The 22,615-nt window shown below is 40.5% G+C and overlaps 1 protein-coding gene across 4 annotated transcripts in view; it reads left to right on the top strand.

The window, feature by feature from the left end:
- Positions 1–22,615, top strand: part of TOX (thymocyte selection associated high mobility group box) — a 349,777-nt gene that overhangs the window by 293,873 nt on the left and 33,289 nt on the right. For all 4 annotated transcript variants that reach the window (XM_082257764.1, XM_082257763.1, XM_082257762.1 and 1 more), the window contains one exon: positions 17,638–17,868. In XM_082257764.1, coding sequence (XP_082113890.1) covers positions 17,638–17,868 — 231 coding nt within the window. The remainder of the gene's footprint in view (positions 1–17,637; positions 17,869–22,615) is intronic.

The following is a 22,615-nucleotide window of genomic DNA, read 5'->3' as shown; positions in this document are numbered from 1 at the left end:
AAAAAAAGTGTATGTATATCACACGTACACAACCACACTAGGCCCCAATTACTATTGTTTGTACCCCTAAAAGGCTAGGAGTAGGGGGAGTATGGAACAGGCAGCACCCTCAAACCTTCAGAAGTATGAGATGAACCCCAACAACTTGGAAAGGTGGATCTCTCTCACACGTACCAACACAGACTATCCCCCAATTTAACTGATCCCCAAAGGTTTTTGATTAAATAGCGGAATAGAAAATATGATCCCAAAAAAGTGTATGTATATCACACGTACACAACCACACTAGGCCCCAATTACTATTGTTTGTACCCCTAAAAGGCTAGGAGTAGGGGGAGTATGGAACAGGCAGCACCCTCAAACCTTCAGAAGTATGAGATGAACCCCAACAACTTGGAAAGGTGGATCTCTCTCACACGTACCAACACAGACTATCCCCCAATTTAACTGATCCCCAAAGGTTTTTGATTAAATAGCGGAATAGAAAATATGATCCCAAAAAAGTGTATGTATATCACACGTACACAACCACACTAGGCCCCAATTACTATTGTTTGTACCCCTAAAAGGCTAGGAGTAGGGGGAGTATGGAACAGGCAGCACCCTCAAACCTTCAGAAGTATGAGATGAACCCCAACAACTTGGAAAGGTGGATCTCTCTCACACGTACCAACACAGACTATCCCCCAATTTAACTGATCCCCAAAGGTTTTTGATTAAATAGCGGAATAGAAAATATGATCCCAAAAAAGTGTATGTATATCACACGTACACAACCACACTAGGCCCCAATTACTATTGTTTGTACCCCTAAAAGGCTAGGAGTAGGGGGGAGTATGGAACAGGCAGCACCCTCAAACCTTCAGAAGTATGAGATGAACCCCAACAACTTGGAAAGGTGGATCTCTCTCACACGTACCAACACAGACTATCCCCCAATTTAACTGATCCCCAAAGGTTTTTGATTAAATAGCGGAATAGAAAATATGATCCCAAAAAAGTGTATGTATATCACACGTACACAACCACACTAGGCCCCAATTACTATTGTTTGTACCCCTAAAAGGCTAGGAGTAGGGGGGAGTATGGAACAGGCAGCACCCTCAAACCTTCAGAAGTATGAGATGAACCCCAACAACTTGGAAAGGTGGATCTCTCTCACACGTACCAACACAGACTATCCCCCAATTTAACTGATCCCCAAAGGTTTTTGATTAAATAGCGGAATAGAAAATATGATCCCAAAAAAGTGTATGTATATCACACGTACACAACCACACTAGGCCCCAATTACTATTGTTTGTACCCCTAAAAGGCTAGGAGTAGGGGGAGTATGGAACAGGCAGCACCCTCAAACCTTCAGAAGTATGAGATGAACCCCAACAACTTGGAAAGGTGGATCTCTCTCACACGTACCAACACAGACTATCCCCCAATTTAACTGATCCCCAAAGGTTTTTGATTAAATAGCGGAATAGAAAATATGATCCCAAAAAAGTGTATGTATATCACACGTACACAACCACACTAGGCCCCAATTACTATTGTTTGTACCCCTAAAAGGCTAGATGAGGAGTAGGGGGAGTATGGAACAGGCAGCACCCTCAAACCTTCAGAAGTATGAGATTGTGTTCACTGTACCCCACAAAGATTGAGTTCACTGCACCCCACAATGATTGTGTTCACTGCACCCCACAAAGATTGTGTTCACTGCACCTCACAAAGATTGTGTTCACTGTACCCCCCAAAGATTGTGTTCACTGCACCCCACAAAGATTCTGTTCACTGTACCCCACAAAGATTGTGTTCACTGCACCCCAAAAAGATTGTGTTCACTGCACCCCAAAAAGGATGTTGTTCACTGCACCCCAAAAAGGATGTTGTTCACTCCACCCCAAAAAGATTGTGTTCACTGCACCCCACAAAGATTGTGTTCACTGCACCCCAAAAAGATTGTGTTCACTGCACCCCAAAAATGATTTTGTTCACTGCACCCCAAAAAGGATTTTGTTCACTGCACCCCAAAAAGGATGTTGTTCACTCCACCCCAAAAAGATTGTGTTCACTGCACCCCAAAAAGATTGTGTTCACTTCACCCCACAAAGGATTTTGTTCACTGCACCCCAAAAAGATTGTGTTCACTGCACCCCAAAAAGGATGTTGTTCACTGCACCCCAAAAAGGATTTTGTTCACTGCACCCCAAAAAGATTGTGTTCACTGCACCCCACAAAGGATTTTGTTCACTGCACCCCACAAAGATTGTGTTCACTGCACACCAAAAAGGATTGTGTTCACTGCACCCCAAAAAGATTTTGTTCACTGCACCCCAAAAAGATTGTGTTCACTGCAGCCCAAAAAGATTGTGTTCACTGCAGCCCAAAAAGATTGTGTTCACTGCAGCCCAAAAAGATTGTGTTCACTGCAGCCCAAAAAGATTGTGTTCACTGCAGCCCAAAAAGATTGTGTTCACTGCAGCTCACACACAGAAAAATGGATGTGGATCACTGACACCTGCCTATCTCCAATCCCACACCACACAGCAATATCGATTGTAGTTTGTAGAACACAGTTTCCCTAAAATTCAGCAGACTCTGTCCCTAACAGGATTGAGAAGAGATCGTAGATCAGGATTGAGTGCAGACCCCACCCCCCACACAGCAATATCGATTGTAGTTTGTAGAAGACACTGACCCTATAATTCAGCAGACTCTATCCCTAAAATGCCTACAACTCGCCCTGCCTAAACACTCCGACCTGTCCCTCAATTCTATCCGGACACAAATGGTTTTTTCCTGCCTATCTTTCCCTAATCAGCAGCCAGCACGTTGATGTGTGCTCTGTCCCTGAATCTAAGCAGCATAATGACGCCGCTGCGGCTGCCTCGAACTTATAAAGACTTGGTCACATGCTTCAGACGGCCAATCACAGCTACTGAGACATTTGCAGGCATGGCTGGGATGGCTTAAGGCACACCAGTTAAACGATTGTTGATTGGCTGTTGAAAGCCCGCCATGAAAAGAGCGCCAAAGCATGCAAAACCCGGAAATAAAACGACCGAACACGGATTTTTACCCGAACATACAGTAAAGTGTCCGTGTCCGTGTTCGGGTACAAAAAATCCAATTATTCGGTACGAACACGAATAATACAGTCCGTGTTCGCTCAACACTATTTACTACGTTATGCTAACACATTGGCAGGTTTTCAGTAGCTGCTGGGTCTAGTATTGCAAAGGTATGCTTTTAAGTGAAAATGCAGTTGTCATTTAAACTGATTTTGCATCCTTTAAAAATTGTAATTACCATTTACTGCTGAATCTAGGAAAATTCTCCAATGCAAATTTGGCTTAGTTTCTAGGGATAGAACCCATTCAACATATCTCCCTAGTCAAACACTGGTTGAAACAGATTATATAGCCAAATAATCACAGTTGCTCTGCATCTTCAAGTATACAATATAGAGGAAGCAAAAAGTGAAGAAAAGTCTCTTGTTTTGATTTCTCAGATGTATATAAAAAAATGACAACTGGATTTAGATTGTCCTTCAGCAGCCTTTGAATCATGAACACATATTCCGTGTGAGCCCACTGTATAAAGGTGCAGTAATGCCACAACATGATGGGGTCAGTACTTGAAATCAATAACTGGGCTTTTCATTGAAAGGAATCCTTTTTATTGCGTTATGAAGTTTGGGGCTGCTTCTAAATAGTATTGAATACACTTGTTGCCCTAGTCATAAATAATAGTGGCTCCTTTTGTACAAATGATCATCCTGTAATTTTCCCAAATACATTTATCAGGGATATCAAACTCAGGCCACATCAGCATTATGGTTGCCCTCAAAGGGCCATTTGTATTTGTAAGACTATATAAATTATTTACTTTATATCATATTAAATAATTGCCTCTGTATTCAATTATTACTAGTTTTATTAATAACTGAAGACTTGGGCTGTGACCGGCATGGTCCCCACTCACACTTCTGTAGCAGGTGATGCAAGTTTGAAAAGGAGGGTTGCACACCACTGATATCATCATCAAGAAACCAGTTCTGCAATGGTATTCTGTCTGAGCAGTTTTCAAAAAAGTTTCTTATGGATGATACCAATGGTGTGCGACCCTCCTTTTCAACTGACATAGAATCGTATCACCAGTGATTTTACTACAGTAATCAGTGCTACAAATATGCACTGTTGGTGTAATAATGACACTGACAAGGAAGGGGTTAACCCTATGGGTGATCAATTGGTTAAATGTGAGCCTAGGGGAGTGATTCTAACTGTGGGGGGGCGTGGCTTTTGAAATGACCATAGAGACATGTGATCCTATATAGAAGGATCACATGAGCTCTGTGATCATTTCAGGGAGAAGTACGGGTTGGCTGTGTTTACAACAGCCGACCGTCCTTCTCTCTCAGCGGGGAGTGATTGCGGTTGTCAGGCGGCAATTGGAGCCGCCTAACCCGTGCATAGGTTTCCCTGCTGTCGAATGGGGGTGGGAGTGCACCGCCGGCGGCGCACGCTCGCCCCCTAGCTTTCCTGCACGTGGCCAACATAGGTCTACGTCGGTTTGCGCAGGAGAGCCACCCTGCCACAGTAAAAAGGCGGCGGGTGGTAGGAAAGTGGTTAAAAATGAGGTCTGATTTTAGGGTATTTATTATTTGTAGTTCTGGGAACAAAATGTTATGTATTTTTTCACAAGCTAAGCAGCTATCATTTTATTTTTTTAATTATGCATTAGCACATAACATTTGTCATATCATTGTTGTTTTTCTATAATGATGTGATAAAATATCAGATTTTTAATTAATTCTCTGCTATGCAAACAGTGTGACATTTTCCATGAGCTTTCCCTCCCTGCAGTATTTTATGCACAATTGCACTAATTTTCACTGCAATTATAGCATTCTTCCCATGCTACTATGGTAAATAACTTATGTCTCTGCCATATGTCACAAAGGAATGCTAACTCAGTAAAGGACAGAAGTGTGTGCTTATGATTAAACATAGGAGAGAAAAATATGATGGTAAGAACCTGAGAAAGTAATTGAAAGACTGCAGGGTACAAAGTAACAAGATTCGAGGCCCTCACAGCAAAAAACTAAATGCATATGCTTGAGCAAACATATGTCTCCCACAACAATGCAAAGTTAGGCATGTATTTACCAAGATTTTTGTGCCAAAGAAAATTCAGAGCTATGTAAATGCAAAACTAAGTTGAAGCTTGCACACATCCCGAGGCAATGCTGTGTCCTCAGATAAAACATTCTGAATTTCAATTGAAAGAAATGTTCCATTTTTATGCTATGTACACTCCTCTTTAGGTCGGAGGATTCAAGTTAGGAGATTTATTTCTGTGTGGATTTTATTTGGTAGTTAATTATACAGTTACTAATGATTATCTCTAATATATTTGTACATGGGGGGGGGGGGGGCAGGTCCTGCAAAAACTGGGAAGCTAGCACTCTTAATTCTCAGGTACAACTAGTTCCTAGATGTTTGGAGTACACCTGTACTGAAAATGTTGGTCACCTTTGAATCACTTAATTAGAATAAGAATACAGCAGTTGAAGTCAGGGCAGAGTAAGAATTCTCTATGTGCTTACCTGTTTTGGTTCATTATAGCAAAAATACATTTTTTGGTTTACATGTTCCTGCTGTATCGTTTTTCTTTAAAATTGAACTTAAAGGGGTTGTAAACTAGTGATCGACCGATATAGTTTTTTCATTGCCGATACCGATATTTTGGTCATCGCGTATCGATATCATCCGATATTTTCATTCATTTAAAAAAGTTTTTTTTTTTTTTACTTGACAGGTACTCTTGTGGAGGGATCTGGGGGTCTAAAAGACCCCAAACCCCTCCTCTGCACCTAAAAGCATTCAAAATGCCAAGTCTGGCTGTTTTAAATGCTATCATTTTTTTAAATCTGGCGCCAGTACCCAATAGTGATGTCATGACATCACTTCCGGGTTTTTGCATGGAGACCCAATCAATCAGTGCTGATCTTCGGCGGCCATGCAGGCTGATTGACTTGGGCGAGCCACGGAAGGTGGCGGGAGGGAGGACGTCCCTTCCCGCTCCTTGTAATGACAGCCGAGTGGCTTCTCAGCTGAATCGGTTGTCATTACAAGACAGCCAACCGTCGGCTATGGACGCCAGTACCGGGGTGATACCTCTAGCTGCAGGCATCGCTCCGGTACTCCGGTACAAGCACTTTCCGAAATATTGGCAATATCAGCCACCTTGGTGGCCAATTCGGATATATCGGGGAAAGTGCATATCGGCAATGTTCCCTTTTAGGCAGACGCGCAGTGTCATTGACGGTCCCGCGCAAGCACAGATGCGTATCGCGCAGCCGCAGACGTTGCAGCCGGGGAGCAGAATGTGCGTCCCGAGAGCACGCCCATTGTGTGACAATAGCGAATGAAAATTCGCTATTGTCACACGGATCCTCCTCCTGGCCAATCAGGGAGCGGGTCCTCCCGCTTCCTGATTGGCCGAAAGGCCAACCCCATGTCATTGGCCGAGGAGGAGGTGCCAGGAGGACTGAGGAGGAGACGCGGGAAGCCGGGGACTGAACTGAAGAGAAGCTGCCGTGACTGTGAGGTAAGTGCACGGACAGGAGGAGGACGGGAGGAGATGCGGGGAGTCGGGACTGAAGAGAATTCTGCTGTGGGCACTCTGCATTGATTAGGGGCAATGCTGTGGGCACTCTGCATTGATTGGGGGCAGTGCTGTGGGCACTCTGCATTTATTGGGGGCAATGCTGTGGGCACTCTGCATTGATTGGGGGCAATGCTGTGGGCACTCTGCATTAATTGGGGACAATGCTGTGGGCACTCTGCATTGATTGGGGGCAATGCTGTGGGCACTCTGCATTGATTGGGGGCAATTCTGTGGGCACTCTGCATTGATTGGGGGCACGCTGGTCACTCTGCATTGACGTCTCCCCCCCCCCCCCTCCAGCGGGCCAGAGAAAAATTATCAAACGTTGACCGATCCGCGGCGATAAAAAGCACTGCACTCAGAAATTTTTTTATTTGCTCAGCACAGTAAAAAATTAAAGGGAACATTGCATATCGGCCCTCGATATATAAGCTAGGCTGATAATTGGTCAATTGACTGTTCAGCACTTAATTTATTCACATATAATATTTATTGAATATTTCTTGGACTTATATTATTCACTTTTATATCATCATTTTCACCATACTTTTAGCAACCCCAATCCTTCTCTTTTGGGGTGCCCCACGGTGCTCTAGGCCCCTCCACTTAATCAGGTGCTCCCACAGAAAGCCGTTTTCCCTGGGGGCGCGCTAGTGCGTCCATTGACACAGACAGCGGGATTCAGTCCCTGTGTCACTGGCCTTGATTGACAGCGGTGGGAGCCAATGGCTCCTGCTGTTATAAATTTGTTTAATGAGGAGAGAGGCAGCAGCTGGAGCTGCTGTGCTTGTGCACATCCGTGGATCAGATCACGCTCAGGTAAGAAAGAGGGCGAGTCTGGGGGGAGCTGCAGCACAGAAGGTTTTTCACCTTAACGCATAGAATACATTTAGGTGAAAAACCTTGAAGCTTTACAACCACTGTAAGTTCTCAAATACTGCAACATCCTCAAGCTTCCTTATAGACGCCAATATCTTTGTCCCACCTCCTTTAGTTTCAGAATCTTTGCACATCTTAGTTGGCCAGATGCATACACATGGGAGTTCATTCATTCCGGCACCTGGCAGATGCATGGACAGCTCAGTGTACATGTGAAAGAATCCTGCAAACAGGATAGTAGAAAGCCTTTATTACAGAAGAGAATAAATTGTGCGCATTTTCATTTCTATTATCCAATTGTGTGAAAAGCAAATCCATACGCAATCATGTACAAATAAAATACATAAACAGGAGTTTGCGTATGCCTGACTGAATAATTGAAATTAATATTAATTCTCAGCTCCTTTAATAAATGAGCCTATTATTTCTGCAATAAAAAAAAAAAAAAACCTTCCTTCTCACAAACGTAATTTTTTTTTTTGGAAGTTCTTTTCTCAATTTAATCTGTGATGTGGTGGCTTTGATCTTGTATGCATTCCGAGAGTCAAAGAATTTTGGTTGCCATAGGGTTGATTGGAACTCCTTTTTTCACAGCTAAAACATAATGTCGCAATGGGTCTGACATACTAAATGCAGCATATACTGTTGCATTGATGAGTAAACCTTGGTGGAACAACAATAAAACATACTTTCACAGTATTTACTACATGTAAGCAATGGTCATGAAGATAATAGCTCTCACAACATTTTCAGAATTTGCTGGTTGTCATGAATGATATCTATACTGTATACAGGCCAGGGAATACTATTTTTTTAGTAATGGCTGCAGGGGTGTACACTAACTGTACCCTTGAGGGTGCAAGTGACAGCAGCTTCAACAGAGAAGCAGCTCAAGGAGAGAGACTCTGAACCCGGGTTGACATATGTGCAAATTGGATGCAGTTTTCACGGCATCCAATTTGCATGACATGTGAGTGTGACTGACTCTCAATGAAGCCGGTTCACACATGTCCGGGGCAGCCATGGTGCTGTTTCCAAAAAGGTCCTGTGCATTTTTGGGTCTGGTCCAGTGCAAATTGAGGGAAAAATCGCACCTGAACCGGTGAACAGAACTGCACTGGACTCCAGGCTGGAAACTGTGGCCGCACTAATGGGAATACGGCCTAAAGATTTATTAAAAGTCCATATAAAGGCAGAAGCAGAGAAATTATATTGATTGATTTTCTCCTGCAGGGCAACAAGAGTCTGATCCCACTTAGTTTACAAATATTTAAAATAGAGTATAGTTGGATAACAAACCCAAAATAGCAAGGAACACTTGTGTGTATCATGTAGGCTTTTGTTTTGTTTGGTTTGTTTTTTATTTTAAAAAGCCAGTATGCTAAAGCCAGAAAGTGTCTAAATTCACCTTAACCACTTTACCACCAGCCACTGTGCTGCTACTGCGGCACAGTGGCTCGTTATCGTCCAGCGACGTAGACCTACGTCGCTGGATTCCTCCCCTTGTAGGCGGCGCTCGCACGCCGCCGGAGGCGCGCCCCCGCTGTTTTCATTCACAGCGGGAGTCGGGCCAGGGGAGGAGCGGCGGCGATCGTCGGGGAATCTAGTTTGGAGATCCGCCCGCCTGTGTAAACAGAGCGGGCGGATCTCCTAAGTGACAGGGAGTGACAGATCGGAGTGTTCAGCATAGCTGAACATCCGATCTGTCCCTGGCTCACTCAGTGACCTCCCCCCCCACACGTTAGTAAGCACCAGGCATACATTAACCCCTCCCTCTCCAATAAAATTAACCCCTTCCCTGCCAGTGTCATTTTTACAGTAACAGTGCATATATATAGCACTGATTACTGTAATAATGTCACTGGTACCCCCAAAAGTGTCAAAAATGTCAGTCAAGGGTCCGATCTGTCCGCCGCAATGTCGCAGTTCCGCAAAAAAATCGCAGATCCCCGCCATTACTCGTTAAAAAAAAAAACACCAAAAATGACAGAAATCTTTCCCTTAGTTAGTAAACGCAATAACTTTTGCGCAAACCAATCAAAATATGCTTATTTTGATTCTTTTTTTACCAAACATAGGTAGCAGAAAACAAATTGGCCAAAAATTTAAAAAAATTTTGATTTTTGCATATTTTTTGGGAGGAATTTCATATAAAAAAATATTGTTATTTTTTCAAAATAAACGCTTTTTTTTTGTTTATAGCGCAAAAAGTAAAAATCGCACAGGTGATCAAATACCACCAAAAGAAAGCTCTATTTGTGGGAAAAAAAGGACGTAAATTTCGTTTGGGTATGGCATCGCACGACCGCGCAATTGTCAGTTAAATTCGCACAGCGCCGAATCGCAAAAAGTGGCCTGGACGTAAGACAGCAAAATCCTCCGGTGGTAAAGTGGTTAAAGCGTTAGTATGCTTAAAAGTCATATCTTAGTTATACAGTATGTGAGGCCTTCTAGGCCTAGTCAGCACCTAATTTCTTGATGGTTTTTGAACAGTGAGATCTCTCTGCCATAACCCCTGACTTGTTTTCTATTCAGATGGAAGTGTTGTGTTTAGGTTCAATTGTGTGTGTTATAGCTCTCCCTTAACCACTTAAGATCCACCTATAGCAGTTTCGATGTCCGCTGACACCCACCAGTCATCCTGCAGAGAGACAGTGTCATAAGTACAGTGACAGTGCATATTTTTTTAGCACTGATCAATGTATTAGTGTCACTGGTCCCCAAAAAGTGTCAGTTAGTGTCCGAATGTCTGCCGCAATATTGCAGTCCTACTATAAGTTGCTGATCGCTGGCATTACTAGTAAAAAATAAATAAATAAAAATATCCCATAGTTTGTAGACACTATAACTTTTGGGCAAACCAATCAATATGCACTTGGGATTGGGATTTTTTCTTTTTTTATTTACGAAAAATATGTAGCAGAAAACCTATTGGCCTAAATTTATGAAGAAATTAGATTTTTTTCACTTTTTTTATTGAATATGTTTTACAGCAGGAAGTAAAAAATAGTGTTGTTATTTTTTTTGTATATAGCGCAAGGTGATCAAATACTACCAAATGAAAGCTCTATTTGTGGGAAAAGGGACATATGTTTTATTTGAGTACAGCGTCGCATGACCACATAACTGTCAGTTAAAGTAGCACAGTGCCGTATTGCAAAAAATGTCCATGAAGGGGGGTAAATCTTCTGGAGGCCTAAATAAACAGGGAGAATGGGAACCTCTTTTTTGCTAGAAAATTACTTAGAACCCTCAAACATTATATATATATATATATATATATATATATATATATATATATATATATATTTGCAAAGACTAAAAAAAGGCAGTCATTGCAATAGGTCGTTGCAATATTCTATGTCACACGGTATTTGCACAGCAGTCTTTCAAATGCAATTTTTATGGGGAAAAAATACACTTCACTGAGTTAAAAAAAACAACTAAACAGTAAAGTTAGCCCAATTTTTTTGTATATTGTGAAAGATGATATTACGCCGAGTAAATAAATACCAAACATGTCACGGTTTAAAATTGCGCACACTCGCGGAATGGCTACAAATTACGGTACTGTTTACCAGTTACCAGTTTAGAATTACAGAGGAGGTCTTTTGCTAGAATTATTGCTCTCACTCTGACGATCGCGGTGATACCTCCCGTGTGATTTGAACACTGTTTACATTTGTGGGCGTGACCTACGTATGCATTGTCTTTGGTGCGCAAGCACGTGGGGACAGGGGCACTTTGGTTAATTTTTTGTCTTATTTATTTTATTTATTTTGTTTTTTATACACTGTCCCTTTTAAAAAAAAATAAAAATCTGCTCACTTTTTTGCTGTCACAAGGAATGCCACAAGGATTGTAAACACCCCTAGGACAGTAATATGCAGTGACAGGTACTCTTTATGGCGGGATCTGGGGTCTAAAAGACCCCAAACCCCTCCACTGCACTTCAGAGTATTCAAAACGCCAAGATCTGCATTTTTAAATACTTTGCATTTTTCAAAATCGGCGCCGTTGGCAGCCGAGTAAACCGGAAGTGACTTTGTGACGTCGCTTCCGGGTTACTAAATTGGAGACGCGATCGAAGGCGATTCCGGCTTTGTTCAGGACTCGCTTAGCCGGCAGATGTGTGGAGACCAATACAGAGTGGCGGAAGGTGGCAAAACGGGGGGGGGGGCGTCTCCTCCTGCTCCTTGTGATAACGGCCAAGCGGCTACTTATCCGCATCGTTTGTTAAAACCTGAAAGCCGACCATCCGTTCTAAAAAAGCTAGGTACAGCTGCAGGCTTCAACCCGGTACAAACACTTCATCAAAGTGACGTACAGATACATTGTTTTCCGGGAAGTGGTTAATGGCCACAAAAAGTATATAGACCCAGGAACTCAGGATACACAAAACTCACCAAGAGATATAAAGACTGGCCATTTATGGATTTAAATGTGGCCAGTTCAGAAGAGACTGGAAACATTTTGATCCATCTATGGCTGTTTAATGGCTATTTAAGAGGAGTCAACCTAGTGATCATCTCCTCTCAAATGTAAAATTTTGGAAAATTCAGTTTGATCCACAGAGGGATTCTAATGTGCTGGTGTCACCTGCAGCCTGCCACTGTCTGTTTATGGTCTCGGCAGCCTCCACACTTATCAGATACTCCGCTCAGGGCCACCGACAGGGGGGTACACAGGGGGATCGTGTAGAGGGACAGGAGGAAAATTACAGGACGCTGCACTGTGTCTCTCCTTCAAGCGCCTGAAGGCCGGCTTCTTCCCCCCCTCTCTCCCCCGCCAGTTTTCAGCTGCTGGAAGGAGATACACAGTGCAGCGTCCCGTGATTTCCTCCCTTTCCTGAGCGTCACTATTTCTGCCCAGTGCTGCTACAGTGTGTACAGCTGATTCATAACAAAAAGCAAAGCATTGATGTGTAAAAAGTATGACATTCCCATGTAAACAACAATATTTATATATAAATAGCGTGGCATTCATATGTAAATCACGCGACTGCCCATATGCAAGCCCCACCCCTCCCCTAGTTCCCACCCACCATCATCTCCTGAATGGTGCCCGAGAAGTGGATGCAAACAAACGGAAGCAGGATTATAAGTCATGCTTGCCAATGCCATGCTGGAAGTTCCATCAGGTACAGAATTCAGGTTTCTGTAATCCTGGTTCAGCAGTGAGCAGATGGAAGAGGGGGGGTTAACCATTTGGAGTGAAAAGGTGAGCAGTAGGGTGGGGTGCAAAGCAGGGCAAAGAGGTAGTGTGCAGAGGTCAGCAACTTTGTGGGGGTGAGCAGAGGAGGTCATGTAGAAGTAAGCAATGAGGGGGGCTTTGGGGTGCAGAGGTGAGCAGCTGGATTTGGGTGTATTTGCATATGCAGCATTCCTGGATGTCCCTCTGAGAAGCAATCTAAGGTGGATTTAATTTCAGAAGGCAGGTGACAGGTGGCTGGGAGGCGATATAACACCTTCCCACCAACGGTATTAACCCACTGGCACATTGATATAGATAAGTTGGTTTTGTGTTGCAGTTTGGGCACTCAGGCTCAAAAAGGTTCACCATCACTGACTTAGGGTATGAAAATAAAAGTTGCCATTTGTTGATCAGTGCTCATTGCATACAAACGTAAAATGCTGCAAAAAGCAGCATTTCGCTTGCTCAAGCCCTTAGAATGGGCTAGCATTAAGACAAATATTAATACTTAAAATAACAATTAGGTACTGTTCTCGCCATGAATCTGCTGTGCTGTAGGGAACCAGTGGCTGCCTGGCCTGAATTGATGCATTATGGCAGAACCAAAGATCAGATTAAAACTGAGGAATCGTGAATGCAAGAAATGTTTCTTTTGTCCACTTGTTCGTAATGCAAAATACCTGCATTAAAAAACTGTTTCATGGAACCTAATATTATCGAACTCTGACTTCATAATAGTTCCAGGACAGAAAAGCTGAATATATTTATCTTCTCTGAGTGTGACGTCACTGCCCTGAAATTAGAAGAAAATGTCAGCTCCCATTTGAGAGTTTTATCGTAGTGTTTTTGTGTTATGATGACTATTACATTGACTGGGGTGTCCTTTTCAGTATTTTTAAAAAGGCAATCATTATTTTATTTTATTTTATTATGTGCATCTATATTTTTGTCTATACTTATTGAATGACCAATATTTTTATATTATTTTAATGCATTTGAGTTTATTCGTATTAACATTTTGCGCCTTTTATTTAGGTCACTTAATGCTAATGTAGTGAAAATATTATTATTACATGATTTTACATAGTACTGTTAATAAATGCCATCTTGGTGACATCTGTAAACTATTAGAAATATCTGATAGTTTCACCTTTGTGCTTACATAATAGGCTTTCTATATTATCCTACATTATTATAGTTTAGCACAACTTTACTAAAAAAAACAGTGTTACATGACCACAGACAAAAAGCAAACAAAAAGTTGTAATTTGTCCTATGAATGATAGCCTGTAATTACATTATACTTTTTTTCCAGGCACAGTGTATATACTAGAAGTACCATTTTGTATTCACCAATAGAATCACAATTTCCATGTAAATAAAGTATTTTAATATAATTGTTATCATATGTGAAACTATAACTCTGCAATAGCTATTCATTCCATTATTGTCAGAGCTGTCACTAAATATTTCTGCTTTTTGGAAACCAAATACAACTTTACAGTTTACACGAGTAGTAGTTTCATTGTTGCGGTAATCATTTACATCTTTTGCAAATATTTTCCTTAACTTAGTCCTTTTATGTTTTAAGATTTTTTTACTTTTTGTTTCTTGTATTAAATAGTTGGGTTGCTTCTGTATTATCATATTTTTTCTATCTCTATTATTGTGATTTGTATGGCATGGAAGACACAAGAGAACAGCATTTTAAGAGACATAAATTCATTTTTACACATTGCATAGAGAAATAAGGCCTGGAATATGATCCACCCCATACTTTTTGTCTAGATTTGATACCTAACGTGATAGAGTTAAAACCCTGTCATTTCCCTTCAGTCGCTGGTCTGTAGACACAACAGGAAATAAGAGGAAATGGCTGCAAAGTGGGGGAGATATCCTTTTAGATGAATTTCTGTTCAGTATTTTGGATTCTCCCTTAGTTCCAGTCCTGGTGACAATGGTCACCAGAACAAATGGAAAGAGAGAGACTCTCCCCAGCAGGGATACAGACAACAATGAAAACTGTATAGAGGTTCTAGCCCCTCACCACACTATGCAAAACTAAAAACTGTTGGATTTAGATACACTTTTTTCTACTTTTTAAAAGGATATGAAAGAGAATCAGAATTACCAGCACTTGCTTAGCTAGGAAGCCTGCAATGAGATTGTCCATTAAGTCAACCAGAGCCACACACCATTAACAAGGATATTTGCTGCTGATAATTAGTAACAATTATTTAAAAAATATTAACATAATATTAAAATGTAAACTTTTTTAAGATTGTTATTAGCACGCTGTTACACATGTAATATAAAATAAAAAATATAGGATATGTTGAATCTCCTGATGTTGGCAAAGACAACACCATCAATAACACGAGAAAACAAACACAAGCTGTGCTGCAATACATAACAATTTATCTTGCATAAGCATCTTACACATATATCATTCTGATAAACACACTGTACATGCATCATTCCAATCAATGGAACAAGAGACAGATGAAAACACATAGTCATATCAAAAAATATAAAGCCCTAGACAGAAATCTCATCCCAATATGGCAAGAAATGTAAAAAGAAATTTGAAGGAAAACAGTGGGGTATTAAGTAAAACAGCCTTCCGGTAAATGATCTGAATGGCTTTGAGAGGTTATTACAAAGCATCACAAATATTCTACATTTTCAGTATACATTGGTTTGTTCTCTGCATTGTTTATAAGAATGGGTTAATTAGTCTTCTTTAGTCATTTTTTGCTGTATTCTCCACATTTCAAGGGCTGTGCTACGAAATGTCACACATACGACTTAAAAAAAAAAAATAAGTTATATCAATTAAAATGTTTTTTACTACTTCTAAAAGTGTAAAGCTAAGTAACTTGTGATAACCCTAAGCCTACACCTAACCTTAAATTACAAATATAACCCTAAATTGAAACCTTGAACCCCTGATGCCCAATACATGACTCCCCAGATTTTTGTGTGCAGCCACTTACCTGTTTAGGCACCAGGGAACAAAACTCCTAATGTGTTGGGCACATTACAGTGCTGTCCACAAGAGAGCATGTTATAATGACACCCAGGGTCCTTATGAAAACGGTGCTTTAGCCAATCAGGAGTACAGAACTCCTTAAGCCAATAGGGCTGCAGCTGACTCCCAATACCTTTACCTTCTTTCCCATCTATCCATTGTCAGTAGAGTAATATATGTAGGGGAGTGGCGCAGTGTGCTTCAGGTGAACCGGTGAAGTATGTATGTAAGAAAAGGGGCTGCACTGTGTGGTGGATGGAGAGGTACACTGGGATTCATAACTGATTTTATTTTTACAGTAACCTTTTGCCCAAAAGTTTTTTTTCTTCTTCACAACTGACACATTTTGGCTGCACTTAAGGGTTCTATATATGCTAAGTTTACCACCACTACCCTAAACCTATCCCTAAAGCTTTACCTAATTGCTAAACTTAACCTTTAACTTTGAAGTAACCCTAAAAACTAGTCTCCAACATACTGCTAAAGTTGACTTAGGCAGGCCATAGATGCAGGAAAGAAATTCACACGATTACCCCATCAATACGGACAGAGGGAATGTGTTCTTCCAGTGGGGGGTGGAAGACAGAGAAGTCGTCTCTGCTGGGAGAAGACAATGATTAGTGCTAGCAGCTCAAGCAGCCACTAGCGATAATCACAAGTAAATGCAGCAGGCTAGTTGTACCCAAGTTAGTCAATCGATCAACTTGGTGCATTCAGCCTGCCCATACACAGTTTCGAATCATGGCCGGTTCCTGCTGATTCGAACCGTCTATGTCTGGCATTATCATTACCATATAGATAATATTTTCAGAATACTTCCATGTGGTCAGATGGTTTTGTTCTCATTACAATGGTAGAATTCCAGGTTTCAGTGTACTTTAAATAGTTATGACTTAGTTAACAGCTTGGCTCAAACAAAGTTTCCATTACTAAACAATGGGGCCACTGGGTGTGCTGTAATATGCTGTTGTAGCATTATCAACATACATTAAGCAGTGCTGTGTTCCAGCATCAGTACGGGCAACTTGCCTTCTGCTTCTGGAATTAAAGAGAGTCAGGTTGAATGCTTCTATACCATTCATGAGAAGCATTGTATATTTTCAGTAAATATATGGCTTCCTCTGATTGGTCTGGGTGGAAATCATGTTATCCTTTGCCCGCTTCTTCACCTCAGACAATCAGAGAAAACCTTGTATTCACTGATAAAAATACAAGCTTTCTCCTGAGTGGCAGAGAACACTCAGCTTGACTCTTTAATTCTGAGAGCAGATTGAAATTGCCTGTACTGCTGCCAAAACACAGTGCCTCTTACTGTATATACTGTATAATGCTTCTACAGTACATTATAGTACACGCAGCGGAGCTGCATTGTTTAGCTCTGAAAAAAGTTCCTTTGGGCCCAAATACACACTATTTAAAGTGAATTTAGGCCTGGGACTCTATTTTAAATTCAACACTTTGGTTTTTTTTTTTTTTTTTGCTGTTTTTGTCCATTTGTAGAGACTTCCTTTCACTTTATGTTCCAAGGACACAATGATGGGAGGAAATTCCACAGTTCTTAAAGGAACAGGTGACCCCACTGAAAGATTTCCCATCTATTAATTAGTTTTGTGAAAACTGGAGAAGTTTGGATTTCCTATCGCTTATTGTCCTAGTAACAATAGTCACAAGGGTTAACTGAGATGGTGAATTTCCCCAGAGGGAAACCTGACAGGAGTTTTAGCACTTCTCCACTCTACCCAAAACTTTAGTTTTAGATACACTTTATTGATTGTTTAAGATGCATATTCTTGCAATATAATTTTTACTCATTACATATTGTTATATTTGTTTACTGGGCTTATTATTTATTAATATACTCACAGATCAGTGGAGCAGAAAAGCGGCCAGCCCCTGACATGGGAAAGAAGCCAAAAACACCTAAAAAGAAAAAGAAGAAGGACCCAAACGAGCCACAGAAGCCAGTGTCTGCCTATGCATTATTCTTTCGAGATACACAAGCAGCTATAAAAGGCCAAAATCCAAATGCTACTTTTGGGGAGGTATCCAAAATTGTAGCCTCAATGTGGGATGGACTGGGAGAGGAACAGAAACAGGTAAATGTTCTGTAAAATAAATATTTCCACAGTCTTACAGACTCACAGATAACTTGTCTGGGATTGCTTGAATTGCAGTAATTGTCACATTCATATTCAGCTTTATAAAATAATGGTATTCTTCTAACGTGGTCATAAGAACCATTGTGTTTTTAGCCACCCAGAAGTTCTGTTCTGAGAGAAGCCTTTGTGATCCATTGGGTGCCATTTGTACTCTTTCTATTATGAAGACAAACTGATTATAGGTTGCTCCTATTTCTTCTTACCTCTCTGAATGTAACATTTCCCATACTGTGTACATGACTGAATACCTACTGAGTGTGGGAACATAAACAGCCCCCAAAATATTATGCCAGCATGTGCAAGGTTCTCTGAAAAGCTGATGCCTGTTGTGCTTTAAGGAATCACAGTTATATCAAAGGATGAACAAACATACATTAAGACTGCCTGAAAACTCACATGCTTTTTAGAAAATGTTACTTGTTGCACGAGGCACCATTTGTATTTTTCTTGGCAAACAGAAAAGCTGTTTTGAATATTAAACTAACCCTAAAATATTTACATTAATACCCAGATCAATACTCCCCAGTTTGGCTGCAAGAGCCATTGTTATGTTTTTGCTATATAGACCTATAAATTCAGTGATATCTTATGATACAGAAGTTAAAGCATATATTTTTGGAACAACGTGGCTTTCTTTCAGTGTTATTGTTAAAGGATGTATTCAATTTTCTATATATTTTAAAAGGCCAAAAAAGGAAAACAGTGAAAATGATATATATATATATATATATATTTTTTTTTTGTTTGACAAGTAATCATTAAAAAGAACAAAAACAAAACAAAAGCTAAGGAGAGTAGGAGTGCAAAGAGTTTATGAGCGCTAATTAAATATATTAGGAAGTTAATAGAGGGTTAAATGGGAAATACATTTGTCCAAAAACTTCTTTTTTTCTGCTTTCAGTGTTTCTGCAACAGCTCTAAAAACACAGATCTGATGCTTTCAGTTTCTTTGACAGCTGCAAATTGAATCACTGGGGTTATCACTGGAGGAATAGAGCATGTCCACTTTGCAAAGTGAATTTTTATTTAGTTTAGTCAATGAAGTAAAGCTAAGCTTGACCTCATTCACTAAGGTAAGTCAATTTTCATTTTGCAAAGTGGACATGCTCTACACCTCTAGTGATAACCCCACTGATTTAGCAGCTGTCATAGAAAATACATGAATATGAATGAGGTGAAGCTTTACCGACTTAAAGTGGTAAATACCACCTCTAATATTGTAATATATGGCAGATTACCAATCCATAAAGTGTAAGTTCACCTTTACAGAAAATCTGTAAGATGAACTTACACTGGACCCCCTCCCCATCCCCCTACCCCCCCTAGTTCTGCTGTACTGGAGTCCTGCGATCCCCTGCTGTCAGACACTGGGTCGCCGCTACACCAGTCCATGGATTTAAAATCCCTGCGGCTTAATCTTCTACCTGTATCTTTTAGTGTGTATGGTTAGGATGCATTCTAATTGGTCAGCACCGTCACATCAATGACCAATCAGAATCCGCCTAGCCCATCCTGTCAGCGCTGGAAAAGAAGAGAGAAAACCAGGAGGATTTCAAATCCCTGGACCGGTAAAGGGATATCCCGGTGGCTGACAGCAGGGGATTGCGAGACTCCGGTACAGCCAGGCAGGGGGGGGGAGGGGGGATAGGGAGAGGGTCCAGTGTAAGTTTACCTTCATTATTTAGCAATTTTTTGTAGGCTTTCTTTCCTTTATTTCCACCTGGTGATCCAGTCAGCAACACACTTCATGTTTCAGGGTTGCTCCACTCCACAGGAAGAACAACAGCGACACTTTTGGACAGCAGAATTGTCGATATAGGGAGAGGGTAGTGGTAGATGAGCTAGCAGATTTGGATGGACTTGACTAACAAATCGCACTTTTTAAGCAAGTGCAGCAATAGTTTTTTTTTCCTTTGGGATAAAGGCTTTAAAAAAAATTAATAAAAGCTGATAATTTTAGGCACCCCTGTCACTGTTAAGTGGTTTGTCTTAACACTCCTACTGCCACTTTAATAAACAGCCTGGTCTGTGTTAAGGGAAGTTGAGAAATAATAGACTTACTGGCAGGAGCAACAGGTGAAAATAAAGGGGAAAAAGCCTAAAAAAGAAAACAAATGCAGTCATCCCATCTAAGGATTCATAAGCTGTATTTAGGTCATCCATTAGTAAATCAACCCCCTTTGTATTGGCATTTTAGGAGGCACTACTGAGGGATATCTGTTTCCCCAGATCATAGGTTATCTGTTAATAACAATAACAATGGCTCACAGAGCAGGGCCTTAGCTGTCAAATGGACAACAGGTATTAGCAGCTACATGTGTGGGCATGTGCTGAGGAAAAGACTCTAAGGCATAAAAGGTATCCCTTGGTTCTTGTCATTGCTTTAAAAAGATAATATACAGTGTGTGTGTGTGTGTGTGTGTGTGTGTGTGTGTGTGTGTGTGTGTGTGTGTGTGTGTGTGTGTGTGTGTGTGTGTGTGTGTGTGTGTGTGTGTGTGTGTGTGTGTGTGTGTGTGTGTGTGTGTGTGTGTGTGTGTGTGTGTGTGTGTGTGTGTGTGTGTGTGTGTGTGTGTGTATTTGGTGCTAACAGTCCTAATGTCCTAATCCCAAATAATGTATAGCTCATTCAGTGACTATAGCATGTAGAAAGGAAAGGGAGAGAAGTTTAAAAAAAAAGAAATCCTTGGCATGCCTTTAGATGTGTATTCTTTTCTCTGTAGGCATATGAAGAGCTGGCCTAGGGCACATGCACATATGAATATATGCTGGGGATGATTTCTTTAATATAGCTCCAAATGCTAATAATTGATACACAAGTGTTCATTCACTAATTGTAGTATGCTTTTTATTTGCACATATATAGAGCTTATTGTGGCATTTGTATTTCTACATTGCACAAAGTACTTCTGTATATATATATATATATATATATATATATATATATATATATATATATTGTGCATTTATATTTATAACATTTTATATTTTCTTTACATTTGGGTGATGCCATTAAAGTTAAACTCATATATCACAAAGATTTATTTATGTTTACACCATTTAGGTGGTAAATAGGATTAGGTAGCATTGCTCTTTTACCATTTAATATTTCCAGTAAAACTTGTTTGTAGATTTTGCATAGTTTTCTAGTATTGAAAGTTCTGGTAACTTTCTTGTAATGCTGTGCAAATGAATACTTATATCTCAACCTGGGTTACAGACAGCGTGTATAACAATTTTGTTGCGGTTAAAACTTCAATCTTTAACTAAATGTAACTTTTGCCAAGTGCAGACTAGTGGTGAGCTTTGGCTAGGGCTTGGGTCTGGTCCAAACACACATTCGTCTAAACCCAGAAATTAGTTGTCATTGCTGGGCCAAAAAGCTGCCCAGTATTGACAACTAATATTAGGTCAACAATGTCACAAGCATCCCTACCCCTTTGTATACATGCCGCTGTAGGTTAGGAAATATCCCTCCTGCAGCTAATTGGCCTAGCAATGACAACCACTTTCCAGGTTTGGACTGAATCCAAGCTCATCCCTAGTGAAAAGCTCATCATGTACTGTTGAAGTAAGGGCAAGCAAAGGGCAAAGGACTATTTACCAATATTGCCTGTTGTCTTCCTGCAGATGATCTTTTCCCCATTACTAACTTACCATGTATTCTTTCATACCATCTCTCTGTAGAGACATCCATTTTAGTAGAGGCAGGTCTTTGCTTTGCTTATGTCAGAGCTGCCCTTTTATGACATGTTTTCTGACGACTAATGGATTAATTAATAATAAAGCAGCAGTAGGAGGATTATCTCACACTGCAGATATTTGTATATAGAGCTAAAGGAATAGGAGGCATTTTGATATTTTTGAGACAAAATGTTGATTTTTCACAGTACTGCTTAGAGATAACCAACATTTTTAGATGTTCTCAATACGATTGCAAATATTCACACTTGTGTTCATGAAAAGCTCAGTAGTACCAGAAACAGTACACAGGACATCATCAAGAGAGCAGGTGCTACCTCAGCATAGAAACATTTTCAAAGTAATGGGCATTCAATGCCCCTTTCTTAATTCTTGTCATGATAGATGAAGACTTTTTAGTTTATTATAATGTGAAATCCAGTTAGTAATAGTGGAATACAATATTAAAACAGCGCTACCAGGCATATGAGAATGAATAATGTGCACTAAAAATCTCTGAAATCAATATTGTCAAAAAAGTGCAACAGTGCTAAGAAAATATATACTCATAAAATCACATAAATACATACAAATTAAGTCCCATAAAAAAAATGGTTAAAGTGCAGAAAGATATATACTAAATATAAGGTGCCAACAATTTTTTTTAAATAAATATAGTGCAGTCCAAAAATGGTGAATAGTCCACTTATATATAAAGTGCTGGATATCGTGCTCCACACAAAAAGTGCCCAGTGCTTTCAAAAAGCCCTCTTGGGGATCCACTCACCAGACTTAGGAGAATTAAGAGCCTTATGTATATCAAGCAACACCTCCAAAACGGCCTCCAACCTCAGATGCAGGATACTGCACAGCCTTGGTGTCCCCCAGGGTAACAATGGGAATGAGCCTCCAAAGAACCTTCGATCTCCACCAAGATTCCTCCAACCCAGAATCTCAGATAAAAGAAGGGGAAGGAGCCGAAAATAGTGAAGCCCGCAAGGTAATT

The sequence above is a fragment of the Pelophylax lessonae genome, assembly GCF_965119305.1.
Source record: "Pelophylax lessonae genome assembly, chromosome: 5".
Taxonomy (NCBI): domain Eukaryota; kingdom Metazoa; phylum Chordata; class Amphibia; order Anura; family Ranidae; genus Pelophylax; species Pelophylax lessonae.
The sequence above is the reverse complement of the archived record's forward strand: the minus strand, read 5'-3'. Positions and strand labels throughout refer to the sequence as shown.